This window comes from Oryx dammah, unplaced genomic scaffold, assembly GCF_014754425.2.
Source record: "Oryx dammah isolate SB20612 unplaced genomic scaffold, SCBI_Odam_1.1 HiC_scaffold_8, whole genome shotgun sequence".
In the NCBI taxonomy this organism is placed as follows: Eukaryota; Metazoa; Chordata; class Mammalia; order Artiodactyla; family Bovidae; genus Oryx; species Oryx dammah.
The window spans coordinates 21,814,305-21,835,573 of record NW_024070192.1 but is presented as its reverse complement, the minus strand read 5'-3'; the positions used below and the strand labels follow the sequence as shown (position 1 = coordinate 21,835,573).

The 21,269-nt window shown below is 46.5% G+C and overlaps 1 protein-coding gene across 4 annotated transcripts in view; it reads left to right on the top strand.

Annotated features, from left to right (window-relative positions):
- The window catches only part of WIPF2 (WAS/WASL interacting protein family member 2), a 41,601-nt gene extending 21,629 nt beyond the window's left edge, over positions 1 to 19,972 (top strand). For 3 of the 4 annotated variants that reach the window (XM_040245440.1, XM_040245438.1, XM_040245439.1), the window contains exons 3-8: positions 3,116 to 3,248; positions 3,940 to 4,056; positions 4,403 to 5,059; positions 13,060 to 13,266; positions 14,720 to 14,821; positions 15,061 to 19,972. In XM_040245440.1, coding sequence (XP_040101374.1) covers positions 3,116 to 3,248; positions 3,940 to 4,056; positions 4,403 to 5,059; positions 13,060 to 13,266; positions 14,720 to 14,821; positions 15,061 to 15,101 — 1,257 coding nt within the window. In that variant the 3' untranslated portion in view covers positions 15,102 to 19,972. Of the gene's footprint in view, positions 1 to 3,115; positions 3,249 to 3,939; positions 4,057 to 4,402; positions 5,285 to 13,059; positions 13,267 to 14,719; positions 14,822 to 15,060 lie in introns of those variants that run through there. The other variant, XM_040245442.1, reaches the window with a different exon arrangement.
- Positions 19,973 to 21,269: the final 1,297 nt, after the last annotated feature.

Sequence of the window (21,269 nt, the reverse complement as noted above, 5' to 3'; positions counted from 1 at the left end):
TTTGGCTGTGCTGGCTCTTTATCGCTGCGTGGGCTTGTCTCTAGTTGTGGTGAGCAGGGTCTCCTCTCTAGTTGCGGCGCTCGGGCTTCTCACTGAGGTGGCTTCTCTGGGGGAGCATGGGCTCTAGGCTCGAGGGCTCAGTAGTTGTGGCACGTGAGCTCAGTGGTGGTGATTCCTGGGCTCTAGAGCACTGGCACGACAGTTATGGCTCCCGGGCTTTGTTGCTTAGAGGCATGTGGGATCTTCCTGGAGCAGGGATTGAACCCATGTCTCCTGCCTTGGCAGGCAGATTCTTTGCTACTGAGCCACCAGAGAAGCCCTGGATCCCCTTTTCAGATGAAATTTTATGTGGAAGACCAATAAGTAAAGTAGGTAAAAGCAGAACTGCTCTTGATAGAGTAGAGTTCAAAGATCCACAGTTATCCTTGGATCCCTGTGGCCTGTAGGTTACGGCGCTGCATTGTTCTTCATTCCCTCGTAGCCTTTTCACTGGGGGCTTAGTGTGTGTCAGAGACTTGGCTGACTACAGTTTAGAAAAGCCACCTAATTTTACTGTATACTTTAATTTTTTCTATACTTTTTAATTTTCATTTTTTTTTAAAAAACATTTTTTATTGTTTTTGCCTGTACCACTTGACTTGTGGGATCTTAGTTCCTTGCCCAGGGATTGAACCTGTGCCCTCAGCAGTGAAAATGCCTAACCGTGGGACTGCCAGGGAATTCCCATATAAGAGTTTATATATTGCTTGACACTCCACACGAATTTATTTAAAAATTAAAAGGGGAAATATACGGATAAGCAAAAAGAAGCAGATAAAAATCATCTGTGATCCTGTCAACCTGAAATGAAACAGTTTCTGCTTTTAAGGGCCCCCAGTATAATGAGTGAGACAGATAAGTCGACAGACAAAATCCATGCTATGCAGAGATAAATGGGGCCATAAGAAGGGCACCTCACCAGTGGTCGAAGGAGAGGAGGCAGCCATAAGAGGAGCTTCTGGGGGGAGATGATACTGAGCTGAATCTTGAAAGATGAGTAGAGGGTTTAGCCAGAAAAGGGTGAAGGTAGGCACTTGAAGTTGCTTAACTGGCATCCTTCTCGTTGTTCTTTTTGGTTGAACTTTTAGATTACTTTCAGCTTTATGCTATTATAAACTGTTTGTTCCTGTTATTATCTTTGTGCACTGCTCCAGTTATTTTCTTCAAGTTAATTTCTGGAAGTAGAACTCTTGTGCTAGACTTTTGTGCTATTTTTTGGCTGTGCCTCATGGCATGTAGGTTTCCTAGGTGGCTCAGTGGGTAAAGAATCCACCTGCAGTGCAGGGGACGCAGGAGGTTTGATCCCTGGGTCGGGAAGATCCCCTGGAGGAGGGTGTGGCAACCCACTCCAGTGCTCTTGCCAGGAAAAATCCCATCGACAGAGGAGCCTGGAGGGCTACAGTCCATGGGGTCACAGAGAGTTGGACACGACTGAAGCAACTGAGCACGCAGGCACGCACACGTGGCATGCAGGATCTTAGTTCCATGACCAGGGAAGTGCAAGCACGGAGTCTTAACCGCTGGACCACCAGGGAGGTCCTGTGCTAGACTTTCCTGAATCCTGTGACCACCATAGGGCAGATTTTTGTTCTGTACATTTTTTTTTTTTAACATCTTCAGTGTGCCAGGCGCTATACAGGCAGTGCCTTCACAAAGCTAACAAACTCTTTTTGTAATTTTAACCTTAACCAATATCGTAGGTAAATAATAATACTGTTTTACACTACATTTTTTTTATTGTTATAGTCGAAGGTTTTCTCTTTTCATATTTGCTGGCTCTTTTGACTTTCTTTACCCTGTATTGTTCATGTGTGTGTGCTAAGTCGCTTCAGTCATGTCTGACTCTTTGTGATCCTATCTGTGGGCTGTGTAGCCCACCAGGCTCCTCTGTCCATGGGATTCTCCAGGCAAGCATACTGGAGTGGGTTGCCATTTCCTTCTCCAGGGGATCTTCCCGACCCAGGGATCAAACTCAAGTCTCCTGCATTTCCTGCTTTGCAGGCAGATTCTTTACCTGCTGAGCCGCCTGGGAAACCTCAGTACTGTTCATAATCTTTCTTGCTTATTATCCTGTTGATTTCTGAGTCATCTTGTTTGTTAATGCTATATAGATTTAGAGCACTACCTTTGTTTCTATCATATGTTACATTTGTCACTGATAATTTCTCCTTCCAGTGTGTTATCTGCCTATTATATTCCTAAGTGAATAATCTGTAATAAAGAAATCTGTTGGTCTTTTCCAGTATTTTGGTTGTCTTGATAAGAAGTCCTTCCCCTTACCTATTTTTTTCCATATAGTACTTCTGTGGGTTTATTTTTTTACACTTAAAATTTTTAATTCAGCCAGAGTAAAGCCCTAAGGTAGGTATTTAACTTTATTATTTTTTTTCTGAAAATTAACTACTTGTTGGACTTCCCTGGCATTCCAGTGGTTAGAACTCTGAGCTTTCACTCCAGGGGGCTCAGGTTTGAGCCCTAGCCAGGGAACTAAGATCCTACATGCCCCATGGTGCATCCTCCAGAAAATTAACCACTAGTTTTTAACACCTTGTATTTAATAACCTATCCTTTCTGCACTGATGAACTATACTTTTATTTTTTCTTATATAGATCTGGACCTGCTTATGGAGTGTCTGTTTTGTTCCATTAATCTAGGTGTCTGTCCTTGTGTTCTTATTATAGTTGGTCATAGGACTATTTCAAGGTTTAAATGAGATCATAAAAGTAATGTGCTTATTATTATTAGCACAATGCTTCTGGTATAGTAGGGACTCCATAAATGTTTGATTGATGATGATGATACAATACAGATAAAGCATCTGACACAAGCCTAGCACATAGGTACTCTGTTAGTATTGGTGCAGGCCTCCTATCAGAAGCCTCTAAACAGGAGGGAGAGCTATCCCTTCACTGAAGGGACAGCATGAGAGAAGGGTGTGAGAAGGGTGTCATTTGGCACATGTACCTTATCAGGCTAGACAGGCATTGCATGGAATCCAGTTTGCCAAAGACACTTATCCTGAACTTGTGATGAAGAGGATATTGAGGGTGAACTTTTGTCTCCCTCTTTGTTCAGGCAAACACCGAGCCGCCCAAGCTGAGTAGAGATGAGCAGAGGGGTCGAGGCGCCCTCTTACAGGACATCTGCAAGGGCACTAAGCTGAAGAAGGTGACCAACACTAATGATCGGAGCGCGCCCATCCTCGAGAGTGAGTCTAAGCGCATTGCCGTGCGAACCGCCAGGACCCCAGGGTCGACCTGGAGACTCGGCCTGGCTGTCATTTTTATTGTTGGATCTTGGGTGGGAGTTCTGTGTTAGGGTGTTCTGTGACTGTCTTCTCATCTGTACCTTTGAATGCCTCAGAAATTTCTTTTTGACCTTTGAGACACATTCTTGGGGTCTTAAGCCTCCCGTCTCCTTCTATCTCTCGTGCTTGTTAGGGCACATTCTTGGCTTTTCTCTGAGGAAACCACCACAGTCCTGAAAACCGATAAGCTGAAGCCAGTAATGATTTTATAATTGCTGCAAGTGTTCTTGCTGGAGGGCCTCTGGGGAGCTGGCTCACACCTAGGTCCCAGAGCCATCAGCCCCTGATCATCTGGGACTTGGAGAGGAGAGCTTAGAGAACTCTCTTCATCCTGGTTACCCCTCTGCCCTAAATAAAGGAAGATAGGCTTCTCGTTCTTTTCACTCTCTCTCATCACAGCCCAGAGTTTCATCCCCATGCCTACTTGAAGCTGTGGAGCAGAGAGGCTCACTTTTTGTTTCAGTGGAAGGACAAAGGCAGTGGCGGTTTGCAAATTAAAGCCCAGGGAGAAGGACGGGTTTCTCCTCAGGAATGACTTGGTCACCAGCTCAGAGCACACGTGAAATGACAACCCCAATGGTGTGCTTTCCAGAACCCAAAGGAAGCAGTGGTGGTTACGGTTCTGGAGCAGCTGCCCTGCAGGCCAAGGGAGGTCTCTTCCAAGGAGGAGTGCCGAAGCTGCGCCCTGTGGGAGCCAAGGACAGTTCAGGTATGTGGTAAGGACTTCCTTAGGGTATTTGCTAAGTGTGTTCATTTTTGACTGATCCCAAGCGGGACCCCTGGAAATCAGGAACATGGTAGAGGTGCGACAAAGAGGAGTGGGAGCGGGGGAGGAGTGACAGAGTAGAATAAAGCAGAAGCGGAGGGCTTCGATGAAAGTGCGTTCGACTTGCAGCAGTAGTATTTGTTAATGGACCTTGAGCCTGAAACCGGGTTAAAACCCAGAACCGTACCTGCTGCCATGCAGGTTGCACAGAGGAGGCAGGGTGACACGGAGATAACTCACCACCCTGCGCCTGGCTCTGTTGACCTGGTGCTGTCTGCTGTATTTGCAGAGAACCTGGCTGGTAAGCCAGCCCTCCAAGTCCCCAGTTCCCGAGCTGCTGCCCCGAGGCCTCCAGGGACCACAGCCAGCGGGCGTCCTCAAGATGACACAGACAGCAGCCGGGCCTCACTCCCAGAGCTGCCCCGGACACAGAGACCCTCGTTACCGGACCTCTCTCGGCCCAATCCCACCAGCAGTACCGGGATGAAGCACAGCTCCTCTGCCCCTCCTCCACCTCCCCCGGGGCGGCGTGCCAACGCCCCCCCCACGCCCCTGCCTATGCACAGCAACAAAGCCGCGGCCTACAACAGAGAGAAACCCCTGCCGCCCACGCCTGGACAGAGGCTTCACCCGGCTCGAGAGGGACCTTCTGCTCCACCCCCAGTCAAGCCGCCTCCTTCTCCTGTGAATGTCAGATCAGGACCAAGTGGCCAGTCTCTGGCTCCTCCTCCACCGCCTTACCGCCAGCCTCCTGGGGTCCCCAACGGACCCTCCAGCCCCACGAATGAGTCAGCCCCTGAGCTGCCACAGAGACACAATTCTTTGCATAGGAAGACTCCAGGGCCTGCCAGAGGCCTGGCGCCTCTTCCGCCCACCTCAGCCTCCCCCTCTTCACAGAGTAATAGGCCACCTCCCCCAACCCGTGACCCCCCGAGCCGGGGAGCAGGTAAGTGCCTGGAAGTACCTTGTGTTTCCTCTCGTATCCAGACTGAGTCTCTCTTCCTTTTCACCCTTCTCACCAAAGCTCTCCTTCAGTGACTGAAGTGAGTACTCATTGGACAGGTTTATTAGTGCCTTTTTACATGTCAGATTCTGTTGTTAGGGAAACAGCAATAAATTTAAAAAAGACAAAAAATCCTGTTCTGAACACTGAGGAAAATAATAGGAAAAATATATATATATGTATGTATGTATAAAGAAAACAAGCAAAAATACATATATAAACACATAGTATATAGATGCTTTAGAGAAATACGAAACAGAGAAAGGGGATGGGATGTACTGGAGTGGGGATGAGGAAAGACTTAAATTGCGGGGAGGAGGGTAAAAGCAGGGTCAGGGAAGGCCTCACTGATAAAGTGACAGTTTGGCAAAGACTTGAAGAAACTGAGGGAATGCACTAAGCGGGCGTTGAGAGCAGCGGATGCTCAGGCCCTGAGACTGGGGACAGCAGGGAGACCGTTGTGGCAAGACCAGGACACTCGAGGGGACAAGCAGCAGGACGTGGCGGTCAGAAAGTTAGATTCTGTGAAAGAGTAGCCGAGGACTTTGTGAAGACTTCAGGTTTTCCTCCGTGTGAGGTGGGGAGCCATTGGGTCGGGGGGAGGATGGGAACGTGGAAGTGGCATCGATCTACCTTTGGAAAAGGTCACTGGACCCTGTGCTGAGAAAGACCACAGGAAGACAGAGGGGCCAAGGAGAGCACATAGGAGGCTAGGGCAGTGAACTGGCTATGGTGTATGGGTGGGTCACAGCAGGTTTGGGGAAAGATCGGTATTCCATTTTTTTTTGTTTTGCTTTTAAATATCTATTTATTCAGCTGCCTCTGGTCTTAGTTGTGATGCGTGGGCTTCTCTCTAGCTGTAGCTCAAGGGCTTCCTTGCCCCACACCATGTGGAATCTTAGTTCCCTGAACAGGGATCGAGTCCCCTACATTGGAAGGTGGATTCTTAACCACTGAACCACTAGGGAAGTCCTAGGTGTTCAGTTTTGAATGTCAAGTTTGAGACCTGAGAGGAAATCATGGATTGGCGATTGGCTCTCAGACTCTGCAGTTCAGGGGGATGGTGTGGGCTAGAGAGGGCAATTTGAAGAATTTTGAGAACTACGTGCTGGGGTGAGACCACCTGGGGAGTGAGTTCATTAAAGGAGAGGAGAAGTCTGGGGCATGAGTCCTCCCTATATATAGGAGAGGCCGGAGCAATGAGAGTACTAAGGCAGAGGAAGCTGAGAAAGGGCCTGGAGTGAGGAAGAAAGGAGCAATGCCGAGAGAGTAAGGGGGAAGTCCGAGATAGAGTCAGTGAGCACCCGGGGCCTGTGCCGCAAGTGGGTCAGGTAAGTTGAAGGCTGAGAATGACACTGGTCTCAGCGACACAAAGAGTCATTTTGAGGATCCACAAACTACCCTTGTGAGTAGTTTTAGTGGAGTGCGGAGGAGAGAGTGAAGTGAAGTCTGCTTGGATTGGGTTGAAGCATGCAGGAATACGAGAGACCTTGATGAAGACAGCAGTAGACATCTAGGGAGTTTGCTGTAAGGGGAGAGGGCTGCAGGTATGCGGAATGGTTGCTGGAGGAGGATGTGAGGTTGAGGGTTGATCCCCCTGCCCCATGCTCCAAGATGGGAGAGGTTTCAACATCTGTTTGTACGCTGATGGAATGATCCTGTAGGGAAGGGGAGATTGCCTGGGTAATCCTCAGGGAGGCAAAAAGGAATGAAATCTGATCCACAGGTCAAGGGTTGGCCTTAGGTAAGAATTCAGATAGTTCTTCTGGGTAGCAAGAGGGATGACTGAGCATATAGGCAAAGAAGCAAGTGGGTAGGTGGGTGTAGTGGTGGGAGCATGTGGAAAGTTTCTTCTGTGGGGTTTTTTTTGTTTTTTGTTTTTGGTTCTATTTTCTTGGTGAGTTTGAAAGCATGGACATCTGCTATGAATGTGGGTAAGGAGTTAGAGATTTGAGGAGAGAAAAGGGGACATGAATTGGCCATCTGGGTCCACGGGTGAGTGAGTGAGAGACGGAAGTGTGCTGTGATGACCAGTGAGACAGAAGGCTCACTCCAGCTTGGGGGCCACATGTTTCAAGTGAGATTCATCAGCTTGACGTGTGTTTATCTGCGTCTCTGCCAGTCCTGAGTCGGGGCAGAGTTGTAATTAACCAGGTTAGCGTTTTGTAGGCATGTGTGACCATGAGGGAGAGTGGGGCAAGGGAGGTAAGGGGGTGTGTTAGGGAGTGATTGTCAGAAGGACCATGCTGCCAAACTGGGTGAGGAGAAGATTCAGGAACCTTTGAAAAGGTGGAAGAGAAGGGTTCTGTGGTGTGATGGTGAGCTCTGTGGACTCCGAATCAAGCGAAAATGTGGAAGAAGTTGTGTCATCTTTCAGAATAGCCCGACTGAAAGTAGAGAGTGAATGAGACTCTGACAGCTCTCTGGAGCCTTCTTAGTGTTCTGTAGTGTTAGTCGCTCAGTTGTGTCCAACTCTTTGCAATTCCATGGACTGCAGCCTGCCGGAATCCTCTGTCCACAGAATTCTCCAGGCAAGAATATTGGCGTGGGTTGCCGCTCCCTTCTCCAGGGGATCTTCCCGACGCTGGGATCGAACCTGGGTCTCCTGCACTGGAGGCAGATTCTTTACCATCTGAGCCACCAGGGAAGCCCTTCTTAGGCCCAGGAATTTTGGCTCCCATATTCTGTTGTATCAGCTCCCCTGGTGGCTCAGTGGTAAGCAGTCTGTATGTCAATGCAGGAGACATCCAGGTCCCAATCCCAGGGTCAGGAAGATCCCCTGGAGAAGGAAATGGCAACCCACTCTAGTATTCTTGCCTGGGAAATCCGATGGACAGAGGTGCCTGGCAGGCTACAGTCCATGGGGTCACCCAAGAGTCAGACACGACTTAAGAGACTAAATAGCAACAATTCTTTTGTATCACTGGGCTTTGAGCCGCACCCTCCATAAATGGCTTTTGAACTTTGGCTTTTGACATCCCACGTGTATAGGTGAAATCATAGAATAGGGAGGTTTGTCACCAGGAAGCATGTATTAAAGGCCCATTAACCTGTATGCTGCTTGACTAAGTACAGAGACATCTATTCTGGGGCCTGGCCATCAGGTGGTCACACAGGAGCCTAGTACATGGCCAACTCTGTGTCTCCCTGGATTTAGCTGTAAGGATAGAGTCCCAACATGACCTTTGATTTTACAAAGTTTTGGTTAAAAAAATTTTAACTAAAGAATTTTTTTAAATGACCCTTTATCTGAGCCAGAGCCCATATCTTTCTAAACCCAACCAGGAATAGAAGCAGGGGAAAATGTAATTTCCATGGGTTGAATTGAGTCATTTTAAATGTCTGTAGACTTCTTGCTTCCCACTTCTCAGTTCTTTCTTTGTGATTTCTGTAGAATATTGTGAAGTTATGAGTCTTGTTCTTCTATTAGCCATCACCAACTTTGAAGCCTGCCATAGGCCTCAGCCTACTTTCTGCATCAGTAACCAGAGCAACAGTTCTTAAAAATGATACTCTGAAAAAAAAAATTGAGATATTTTAGTCAGAGATCTTTTCAGTATTGGCTCCATTTGTTTGTGAGATTGGGCCTATCACTCTGATTTCTGAGTTTGTTTCCTGATCTGTAAAATGATATTCATAGTACTTTCAGAGGTGGTTGTAAATAAAAGGATGCATAGAAGTGCTTTATAAACTGTGGTGTGCTGGTGAGTTTAGTGGTTTTATGCAAAGGGCTTCTGGGTAGTTTTCATAGGCTTATTTCTATTAATTAATCATACTATGATAATGCTAACATGTTATAATGTACTTTTGTTTCTTTATGAATGATTTACATTTGAAAGAATATGTAAAAAGGCAAAAGAATATGTAAAAAAAGGCAAAGGAGTCTTTTGCCTTGCCCAGGGTGCTTAAAGACCGAAAATATCCCTTCTTATTGGTCCATAAAGTTTCTTTTTGAATTTTTCCTCTGTAGAGTAAAACACTATTTTGAAGGGCATTTTTTTCTTTTGAAAAGAATCAAGGATGGAGTGGGAGGTTGGGTTTAGTAGATGTAAGTGCAACATTGTAAATCAGCTATGTCTGTGTGCTCAGTCCTGTCCAACTCTCTGCTACCCCATGGACTATAGTTTGCCAGGCTCTTATGTCCATGGACTTGTCCAGGCAAGAATATTGGAGCAGGTTGCCATTCCCTACACCAGGGGATCTTCCCAACTCAAGGTTCGAACCTGGGTCTCCCACAATGCAAGCAGATTCTTCACCATCTGAGCCACCAGGGAAGCCCTGCTTCAGTTTAAAACAAAAGAATCAATAACATTATGCTTCACTCAAAATTAGGTTTATCTTGGATTACAAAAGTTGGTCTTCCCACCCTGAGGTTTCTTTTACACACTGCTTGTCTCTTGAGGTCATTGGATTCCAGCTCTGTCACTTGAAGTAGTCTTAAAACTGGATGTGACAAACAGCAGAACCTGGTCAGGATTACCGTCCCTGAGCTAAGCATACCAAGCAGGTGGTTCTTCGTCATGCTCCATTTTGCCTGTCCAGGTTGGCTCTCATCACTGCCACCTGCTCACAGCCTCACTGGTGTCCTTTTGAGCCTGGCTGATGCTGTCTACTTTACTTGCCCTATCCCCACCAGGGAGTCTGGGTAGACACAGATTTCCAGGACCCTAAGAAATCTGACCTGCCTCTTGAGAAACCTATATGCAGGTCAGGAAGCAACAGTTAGAACTGGACATGGAACAACAGACTGGTTCCAAATAGGAAAAGGAGTACGTCAAGGCTGTATATTGTCACCCTGCTTATTTAACTTACATGCAGAGTACATCATGAGAAATGCTGGGCTGGAAGAAGCACAAACTGGAATCAAGATTGCCGGGAGAAATATCAATAACCTCAGATATGCAGATGACACCACCCTTATGGCAGAACGTGAAGAGGAACTAAAAAGCCTCTTGATGAAAGTGAAAGAGGAGAGTGAAAAAGTTGGCTTAAAGCTCAACATTCAGAAAATGAAGATCATGGCATCTGGTCCCATCACTTCATGGGAAATAGATGGAGAAACAGTGGAAATAGTCAGACTTTATTTTTTGGGGCTCCAGAATCACTGCAGATGGTGATTGCAGCCATGAAATTAAAAGACGCTTACTCCTTGGAAAGAAAGTTATGACCAACCTAGATAGTATATTCAAAAGCAGAGACATTACTTTGCCAATAAAGGTCCATCTAGTCAAGGCTATGGTTTTTCCAGTAGTCATGGATGGATGTGAGAGTTGGACTGTGAAGAAAGCTGAGTGCCAAAGAATTGATGCTTTTGAACTGTGGTGTTGGAGAAGACTCTTGAGAGTCTGTTGGACTGCAAGGAGATCCAACCAGTCCATTCTAGAGATCAGTCCTGGATGTTCTTTGGAAGGAATGATGCTAAAGCTGAAACTCCAGTACTTTGGCCACCTCATGCGAAGAGTTGACTCATTGGAAAAGACTCTGATGCTGGGAGGGATTGGGGGCAGGAGGAGAAGGGGACGACAGAGGATGAGATGGCTGGATGGCATCACCGACTTGATGGACGTGAGTTTGAGTGAACTCCGGGAGTTGGTGATGGACAGGGAGGCCTGGTGTGCTGCAGTTCATGGGGTCGCAGAGTCAGACACAACTGAGTGACTGAACAGAACTGAAGAAATCTGAGCATGAGGGAAATGTTTTAAAGATGACCTGAAAGAGCTTTGCTTTGAGCAGATTTGGTATGAAAACAGGGTTCAGAGATCTGCTGGGAGGTGTTAAGGAGGTTTCTCTTTAATTATTACCTCTAATGGACACTGTCCATGCTTACACAGACCTTGGAGATTGAGGGAGAGTTTACGTTCTGAGTGTGTTTTGTGAGAAGCTAAAACTGACATTTACTGGGCCTACAGTGCCAGACTCCTTGTCTATAAGCATCAACCCATTACTTTTTCATGCTTAACTACAGTTACTCTATCGACATTCTGACAGTAATTCAGGAGGAATAATATATACTCTTATTATTAAGACAATGTTATTTGTTAAGCAAAGTAGTCTCTCTATATACTGTGTAAGTAACAACTTCTTATTGGGCATAGCCTAGGTACCAAAAGACATACCTCCATCTCACTGGGTTTTACATTTGTTGGGGAGGTAATTAATACTTGTGGTAATTATGAAGAGCAGTATGTAGCAGTTTTCTTACTATGAAAGAGTAGGCGTGTTCTGGGTCTGTTAGATCTGCGACCTTAGATAAATAGCCAGGGTCCCTGTTTCTTCATTTATGCAATGCAGTGGGGATAGTGCCACATACTTGTACAGGGCTGGCTACGACAAGTTTTAAAGATTTAGTTCACCGGCTCAGTAGTTGTGGTGTGTGGACTTAGTTGCTCTGCAGCATGTGGGATCTTCCTGGACCAGGGATCGAACTTGTGTTCCCTCCCTGCACTGGCAGACAATTCTTAACCACTGGACCACCAGGGAAGTCTGATATCCAGCATGCTTTTGATATTATCTAATGCTTGATGGCAGATTTTTGACTTTTAAGGGTGAATTTGATATTTGGAAATGGCCAAAAGTCAGACATAGTTATGAATATTTTTGTTGGTGGTGCAACCTCAGAAAATGGGAAATGACCATCATATAATAATATTTATGGATCTGTCTGGATTTGAAGACAATTCTAAAGAGGCTTTCCCAATTTTTTTTTTTTTTTTTTTTGAGCAGTGAGCCTGTCACTGGAAATATGTAACTTTTGTTGATGAAACTGTTATACATAATTTGAAAGACACACATTTTAGTCTGTACTACTGAGTGCTGGAATAAGTGACATAGTCTATAAATGCTGTCAGGGAACAATAGAGGGAATCAGAATAGAGTGGATTCCTTTGAGAAAGCCTTGAGAAGATGGGAATTGAGTTAAACCTTCAAGGATAGGTAGGATTTGATAGTAAGGACTGGTCACAAGAGGAAAGCATAGGTAATTCAGGTTATTTAGCAAATATTGATTAAATACCTACCATTTGCTATACATCTGGCTGAGCTTGGGAACTCAGATGAATGGACACTGCTCTGACTTTAAGGAATGTACAGTATCCTGGGAAAGAAGCATATATAATGAATAATTATAATATAACATAGTAGAGTAGTAGAGAGAGACAGAGGTAACATTGGGAGTGTGGATGAATGGTGCCAGTTCAACCTAGAAGGCAAGGAAGGAAACAACGAAGGCGAGATTAGGTTACCCACGTGGTAGATTACTGTGTAAGCAAGGAAGATCGTGGGGTGATACTTGTGGAAGCTAAGGATTTGAAACTTTATGAGGTAGGAAATGCAAAGCCCTTGGAAAAGTGTGAGCTAGTATTTGAGGGAGATTAGTGAGTTGTTGGTATGCAGAATGGATGGGAAGGCTAAGAGATCAGAAGCAAGGAAAACAATGGAGAGGCTTTTTGCAGTAGAACCGGCTAAAAGTGAGAAAGCCCTGACTTTGAATTGTGGAGGCAGGCGTGGAAAAGCCAAGAAGAAATCATCACGAATAAGTAGAGTTCTTGCCTGACCTGTCATGTGAAATGAAAAAGGGTCATCTATTCATTCTGAACTTTGTCTCTGGAAGAATGTGATGGTGCTAAAGAAACAGGAGCACTTCATGGCGATCAGAGTGGTTGGGACTCTGTGTTTCCAGTGCGGGGGGCACAAGTTCGACCCCTGGTCAGGGAAACTTAAGATCTCACATACTGCATCAGTGCAGCCAAATAAAGAAAGTAAAAATTTTGAAAAAGAAACAGGGCTGAGAGGAGGGGGTGTGACATCAACGTGCTGCCCAGAGGCTCCCAGAAGCTGGCTCTGCGGGAAGGCACCGAGGTGCTCTTTTGGCCCATGCCTCTCGCGCCCCTCTGCCCTTCACCGTCTCTGCATCCAAGCCTAACTGCTTTCCATTCTAACCGCAGCTCCTCCACCCCCGCCACCGATGATCCGAAATGGTGCCAGGGACGCCCCCCCTCCCCCCCCACCATACCGAGTGCATGGGTCAGAACCCCTGAGCCGAGGAAAGCCCCCACCTCCGCCCTCAAGAACGCCAGCCGGGCCTCCTCCGCCACCGCCGCCCCTGAGGAATGGTCACAGAGATTCCATCACCACTGTCCGATCTTTCTTGGGTGAGTAGCTAGCAGTATTGGTCTCATAGCTCCTAAGGGACTTCACTGACTCCAGGGGCCACTGCACAGTGGGCATGGTACCCTCTTCACTGCGGTTCCTCTCCTGACTTCCCTTCAGACTTCTGTTCCCACCCACATACATTGCTTTCCTTAGATGAATTCTCAGCTCGACTGCTTTGGAAGAGATTAAAAGTAAAATCAGCAAGTGTTTTGCTATCTCTGAAGCCACTCTCTTGCTCCTCAAGGCTCATTATTTGTGGTTAGCTTTTAGGTCCGAGACTGTATCCTCTTCAGGATTATAGAGATAGGAATTTCGTATTCTCCGAGGAAGAAAGGCTCCTTTCTGGACCTTTGAAAACAGAACATTGTATGCATAGCATTTATCTGATAATCCAAAGCCACTGACTAGCTCTGTAACTTTGAAGAAGTCACTTCATTTTTCTGGACCTCACTTCCCTTATCTGTGAAACAAGGAGATTGACTAAAGGGACGAGAGTTATCAGGTCCACTTTTGCAAGGTTATAAATGAATCTTGGGCTCCACCTGAGAGAGTCTGATTCATTAGGTCTGTAATGAAGCACCAAGTAAAGATTGTCCAGCAGGTATTGTTAGACCCTCTGTTGAGGGACAGGGAGGCCTGGTGTGCTGCAGTCCATGGGGTCGCGAAGTGCTGGACACGACTGGGCAACTGAACAACAACTGTTGAGGAAGTCTGGAAAAATCTTCACGGTCCATTTTAGCCTGCGCACTGTAGACTCTTTAATGATTACCTCTTCTCTGCTCCTGCTCTGGTCTGTTCCTATTAAGTGGACTAGGGTTTTTGCTTAGAAGGTATGCCTTGTGGAATGTGATCAAGTCACACCCGTAGGAAACTTGAGCTTTCATGTAGAGGAGCCATGGGAGGTGGGAGCAGAGGCCATGCCATGGCTCTCCCAGCTGTGTTACAGAGCTCCCTGAGGGGAGCCTGACCGAAAAGGAATTACCTGATCAAAATCTCTCACTAGCTGGTGACAGATATTCCCAGGTTAGCTTAATTTCTCCCAGTTTGTGGATTCAGTTCAGTTGGTTTCCCATGGTGATAGTCTTTAAGATGACTATGTTACTAAAACAGAATTATAATTTCCTTCCCCTCCCAGGCAAACAGCTGGTCTCCTTTACTGGGATGTGCCTGGTTTGGAAACATCCAAACCAAAAGTTGTAAAGAACCAGTTTGTGGAAAGATGTGAAGAACCATTTCAAAGACTCATTCCTTAGTGTAAAGAGTCTTTGAACACACTCTGCATTCAAGGCATGGAGAGTAATACTGTTGCCATCCTCATGGGTTTACTGAGCAAGGCAGGCCCTCTCAGTGTGTCAGGAAGGGTTAGGAGTAGCAGCGAGGCGTATGGGAGCCAGGGCAGAATTAGGAATTAATTAGGTGGTGATAGGAATTAATGCTCTATTCCTTTTGCAGATGATTTTGAGTCAAAATATTCTTTCCATCCAGTCGAAGACTTTCCTGCTCCAGAAGAGTATAAACACTTTCAGAGGATATATCCCAGCAAAACAAACCGAGGTAAGAAGAGAGTCAAGGAAGTTCTTCCATAATTATGTAGGCTATAGAATTGATTTGTGTTTTTCTTAAGTTAACATTTGCTGCTTCTTGTCTGCATTTTCTTAAAAAGACAAAACTTCATCCCAGGTTTTAAAGGATAGCTCAAAGAGCCTGTCTGTCTCTCGTTTTAGGAATGTTTGGGTGATTCTGGGTCTGGTGAGTGACCTTATGTATGTGGTTTTTATTTTATTTTTTTTCAGCTGCCCGTGGAGCCCCACCTCTGCCCCCCATTCTCAGGTGAAGCCTGGCTTGGTCCTGCTCCTCAGGAAAAGGATGGACCCTCTCCTCTTCTCAGATGGTCCCTTCCATTCCCCTGAAACCTGCATGACAGCTCCTGATGTGTTTCTCCAGTGCAACCAACCTCTAGACTTCAAGCGCCCTCCCAACTCACCTCCATCTATGCATCTCATCTATGGACTTGGTGACCGGACTCTCTGTATTGACAGCAGGGCCTGAGGCCCTGCACCCATCCCTCTAGCAAGCCCTGCTGGCCAGATGAGGAAGCAGCTTCCGTGTCTCCTGCTTTCCTCTGGGGAGAGGTGCCTTGTCGTGATGAATGAACTCACTGTCGGGGTAGGGTGGAGAATGGTCCTCCCACCTTCTCCTACCCGCTGTATCGGGGTGTATCGGGGTGGGGAGAGAGGAACTTGATGGCTACATTGTATTTCTTCATTTTAGGAAGCTGGTATGGCCAGGACTTCCGGGAGTGGGCATTTTTAGTGAAACAGGAAAGGAGTTTGCAGGGAAATGATCTGTTTTAAAGGTCAGGTTTGGAGCATAGGCAAGGAAATGGATCTCTATTTTTAAGGGTATTTTGGTTTTGCTGTATCCCCACCACACGCCCATACCCAGAAATAGGCTGGATAGAAACTCTAAATACTAACCAGTTGAACTAAACATCAATGAAAAGAGAAGGTGAAATGAATTGGGCATCCTTTCAGAGCTAGTCAGTTCCTCTGCAGCACAGGGATCAGGGGCCATGGTGGAAGCACCCTGGGACTCCCTGCTCCCCTTCCGCAGGTGCTGAGGCTGAGGGATGTTGTCGTTCTCTCACCACCTTATCCCTTCAAGAGAAAAGTCCCTTTCATTCATTCATTATGGATTCTCAAATCCCTAAAACCTCTAGTGAGAGATAGGAAAATAGGACCTTGGCCTTGGCCTTAACCTTGACCTCGAGGCTGCCTCAGTCTTTTACTGCCTGGCTCCAGAAGCCCCTGGCCCTTTCAGTCCTGTTCAGAAGCTTGAGCCCCCAGGATGACAAAGGAGGGAAGGGTGAAGCACCTTGTGGAAAGGTCCAGCTCTGTGGGCTGTGAAGACTTTTAACTAAGGCCCACCGGCTCTGAAATTCATAGCCCAGCTGACTGAGCAGGCTCTTCCCATTCCCTTCACCATTTAGCCACAAGCCTGCATAGGTTAACATTTCTGAGTAGAAACAGATGAGGAAGCTTCTGGGGGAGTCCGATTCCTCTGTGCCAAGAAGCACAATGACTTTGGTGAGGTGTGCTTTGATCTAGTTGATCTTCTGTGGCAGCCAGCAACATTGTTTCGTCTTCCAAGTCCTAGTTGAAGAGCCCAGAGAAAATGGAGGTTCGCAGTCTAGGTAGGACCTGAGCTTAGATCATGGTACAGGGACTTGCCTTTCTCTGACAGCAGAGTGGAGCTCCACATCCAGCTGGTGTGGTTTGCTCAAGCCTTTGAGTGCAGAGGCTGCTCAGAGCTTAGAGTGAGAGCAGAGGAACCATGCTGTTGTTTGGAACGAATGGGAAAAAGTCCATGAAGACTTCACCAGATACGTCACAGGCTTTAACTGTCCTAGGGACTTTCCAATCTATTGGATCACAAACTAAGGGTCTTTTCGTGGTACCCAGTGAAACCCAGGTCTTCCCACTGCTAGATGAGAGAGCTCTTAACTTGGGTTGCTTGTCTGGGGTCTGCTGTCCTTTGCCATGCCCTGGACCATTCTGACTGTTGAGGCAAACCACAATTAGGCCTGTCACCACACTTTTCCTAATTGTTCTTTTATTTATAATTCTTATTTTCACATCTGTTAGCACTTACCTCTCAGCAGTATCCCTGGCATCCTGAAGCCACGGGAGCTGAGAGAGGGGATGCTAGTGGAGGGCAAAGGAGAAAGTGCAGGACTCGACACCACAGCAGAGTTTTGGGCAGACACTGACCGGCTAGTGAACTTGGACTGTGAAGTCTTCCCATTTATTTTTGAAATGGGAGTTGATGCCTTTTGTACAATGTTATCAAAGTGTTACCTTCCCCCGCTACCCCCCATTACTCAAACACAGAGCATTGAAATAAGCGTTACACATAAAAGCCAAACCCCAGGTTTTCATTGGGGCTCCTTCGTCCTCCCCCGTGACCTGCTGCCCCCCCATATTCCCCAGAATCTGGACTGTGTCATGTGGGTATGGATTGTACGTTCAGTTTCTTGGCCTCATGGGAAAAGGCCTGGGACTAGATCTAGTCAGCTGGATTTTCTTCCACAGAGCATGTTGATGACACAGTACCTATTTAAATGTCTTTGCCTTATACCTTATTTGGTCCCTCTGTTAATAACAGATTTATTATCATGTATATTTACTATTGAAGAATGGGAATGTGAGCCTCATAGTTACTGATCTATTTTGTACGCTGTAAAAAGCTTGTAATATAGGTTTGAGGTGGGCTGGCTATAGGAGCACTAAAACTTCTCACCTTTTAAACTGCTCTTCTTAATCTGCTTGTGGGAATGTCGTCTCTTCAGTGGAAGATTGGGTGGTCTCATGTTGAGGCTGTTGCCCAGTCCCATTAACCTCCTTATTCCTTCCTGGAAGGAAGAGATGTTGCCCAGCTAAGCATCAGGAAGCTGTGCTAAAAGCCCTTGTGTGGGTTTGGTTTTATGCTGTTTTTCTCGAGTGGGAAAAACTTAATAGTTGTTTCTTACCGCCCTTTCTGGGAAACAGGCCAGTGGCCTCCAGGTTTTTCAATGAGCTTGATGTCCCCGTGTCTTTCATCTCTGGTTCCCAAACCTGGATCACAGCACTTTAATATTCCAGGTTTTCTCTCTGGTGGGGGTTTCCTCCAGCCACAGCGCCCCCAGTAGTTTCACTGCCTGGGCCCGCTGAGCGAGAGCACTTCAGGTTATCCCACCAACAGATGGGAGGCTCCGGCCTCCAGAAAGTATACCAGCTCTCTCGGCTGGCAGAGGCGAGGAGACTGGCCACTGCACTGAGGGCGTCCCCTCACCCCACAGCTTCCCAGCTTGAAACCCAGACTCACCTCCAGGGAGAGGTGGGAGAAAATTGTAAATAGACTTGCTACAGAGCAACTCAGGGTTGGGGTGTGTTTTAATTCTCCTGATCACTTGAAATAATCTGTAGGCTGCGTGCTTATGGGAGTGGGGGAGAAGTGTGACTCCAGGGTCCTTCCCTTCTGCAGAGCTCTGGGGGTGGAGAAAAGGGCGGCTGAGGCCCTTTGATGGCACTACACTGAGCTGTCTGTTCTTCTGGAAACCCAACCTACAGTGAACTACAGATCAGATTCCTGACATTCCAGTTGTAGGCTTTCTTTCCCTGTTGAATCTCAGTCCCCAGCTCCACGTGGTCATGGTGGTTCTCTGGGTGCCACCCTAACTTAGGGAATGGGAGGCATTACAACTCTGCCTTCAGGACTCATCTCTTAAAAGCAGAATGAAGCAAAACGACAACCACCTTCAAAACACTTACAAAAACAAGATAAAGGATAACTTACCGAAGGAAGGGTTTGGTTCCATTCAACTCCACGTTCATTGTGCCTTTACTTGTGTTAGATTTCTGTGCTTTCTTCCTCTGTCCCTCTTTGAAGCAATTAAATCTTCCTTGATAACTGCTGTTTCCTTCTTTCTATTCTTGTTTCTGACAAGTGAGTGGGTTCCCTCTCTTAACTGTCTTGACCCTCATTCCGCTGGTGGCAGAGGGGCTGAGCCTTCTCTTCTCATGTCTAACCTTTGTCTTTTCCCATGGCAACCAGCACGGGAGCCCTCGTCAACACTGAATGCAAGATTAGAGTGATGTGTGTGAACAGCATGTATGTGTATGTGTGCGTCCATCTTTGCATGTCGATCAGTTTCTCTCTTTTAAAAAATAATTTATTGTATGATTTATTTTGGCGTTGTTTCTGATTAAAGTACTCCCTCCCCACGTAGCATTGATGCCCGCCCCCCGCCCGCCCCAAATGTGTAATCTGGTCTCAGGTTGGATTCTTTGGTACATTTCTTTCTGCTGGATGCCGTGCAGTTTAATTAAACCTTGCTAAAAAACAAACACAAAAAACCTGAAAACTGTGTACTCTTGTCTGGGATACTGCCGCAAGTAGTGGCAGAGAGTGGGAAGAAGTCTGCTGTCTCGGGGGTGTTGTTTGACTCCAGGTGTTTGACTCCAGGTCCCCTTGAGACAGTAGAAACACTCACTTGGACAGAAGCACCTGCAGCTTCCTGAGAATTTTCCCTCCTCCTCTCCTGCTGTGTTTGGAAACTTAGTTCCACTTCGCCAAGCTGACCGGGTGATTCTGAGAGTTGGTCATTATTTGTATTTGCCACCTAACTCTCCTTGGCCCATGGTTTCAGGGAGCCCAAGGAGATCCCCCAGGCCTTGTCTCTCTATCCCTGATGGTTCTCTCCGCCTGTACGCGTGGTAGATTCTCACAGTGAGGTGTGAAGAAGAGGTGAGGGCAGAACACAGGCTGTGTGTCGGTTTTTTTATGTAGATGTTGGCTTTTCTCCTTCACTCCTTTTTAAGTTGAAACCTTAGCTGACTTCCTTGAACTTTGGCTTTAGGTGTCGAAATTGAACCAGACAGTCTCAGCTTACTGTGGTCAGCTGACATAATCACCATGGATTTAATGAGCTTAACCTGTACTTTCATCACTAGCAGAGGCCTTGGAATTATTTCCTGGACTGATTCATAACGGGTGTGTGGATGAGTCACTCGCATAGTTTTGATATAAAAACCTATGGGGGAGGGAGTGAGGGGGGGAAAGGGCCTCCTTTCATTTTCATCCATATTTGCCAGATAGGCCGAATTCTTGATTTTTTGATTCATCATTGTTATTAATATGATTAATAAACTACCTATTTATTGATGTCCTTGTTCCTCCTGTGCCTTTGAATAGATCTCAAATGGAGCTTGCCTAAATGACCCTTAACTTCTAAATTCCTATCAGCTCTCTCTGTCCTTTTGGGATGGTATTGCTAGTCACACCCACCAGGGCACGCAAAGACATGCGCACAGACTCACAAAAGAATGCCAGACAGGTTCTTCCTGTGTGATTTCATTCCTTCCCCCATAATACTGTGTGTGGATTAGCAGGTGATAAGGACTCTAGTCTGTCCCACTTTTAGTTATTACCGGGGCATACCTGCTTACAGCGAAAGTGTCACTTCAGTGTTTCCTGACCCAGCCCAGCCACAAACTGCAAGTTACTGTAAGGAAGCTGCCTGTCTCTGACTCCCCATTACTCTGCAGACAGAGTTAAAAGGACCAAAGTGTCAACCTCAGGATCTCATCACCCTGGAGGATAATGATGGAGAGATGCTTTGTCTCTGACATCACTGGAGCCCAGTCTGGATCATTTTACACACAATTCATTCTCCACTCCTAGGTTTAGGCAGGTGTGAGACTTAAAGGACTGTATGCTGTCTGAACACAAAAAATGTTCACACAAAAGATGGATAGCCGCTTGGCAGGAATGTCTTTTCCATTCATTCAGCAAGCACTGATTGCATATTTTAGCTCTGTGCCAGACACTGACAGTATGAGGATGAATAGGACATGGTCTTTGCCTCCAAGGAGCTCACAGTCTAGCAGGAGAGCAGGACAGCCACCAGGAGAAACCTATGAGGTATACTAAGAGTCTTTATGGTAATTAGCTAGGGAAGGATGGTGAGCAGCATCAGACACATTCAGACACAGGAAACAGCACAGAAGAGGCACAGAAGCAAGAAACATTGTGATGGTATCTCATCATAACTACTGGAGTACTGGAAAGAGTTTCAAGTAGGTATCCTTTCAGAGACCTTTCAACCTGGACATTCTGCAGTTCTCTGCCTGCTTCCCCAGTAGTCCCTGACTCTTGTAGGCTTTTCTTGGACTGCTGGAAGCCAGCGTGAGGAATCCCGCCTGTGACAAGGTCATGAGGAAGGAAGCCTGACAAAACTCAAGGACGTAATTAGGTTTCAGGGGTTCCCCCTGGAATTTCCTGAGCATGTACCCCCAAAACGAAAAAATCTGCCGGCTTTTGTACTCTGCTCTTCTGATATTCTCTGAAAAAAGTCAAATCAGGGCTTTAGTCCTCTGTATTTGAAAGGGATGTTTCAGTTAAACCCCTCTGATAGCTCTCTAGCTTGCCTAACAGGTTCCCTGGACCTCTTACAGCTTGTGAA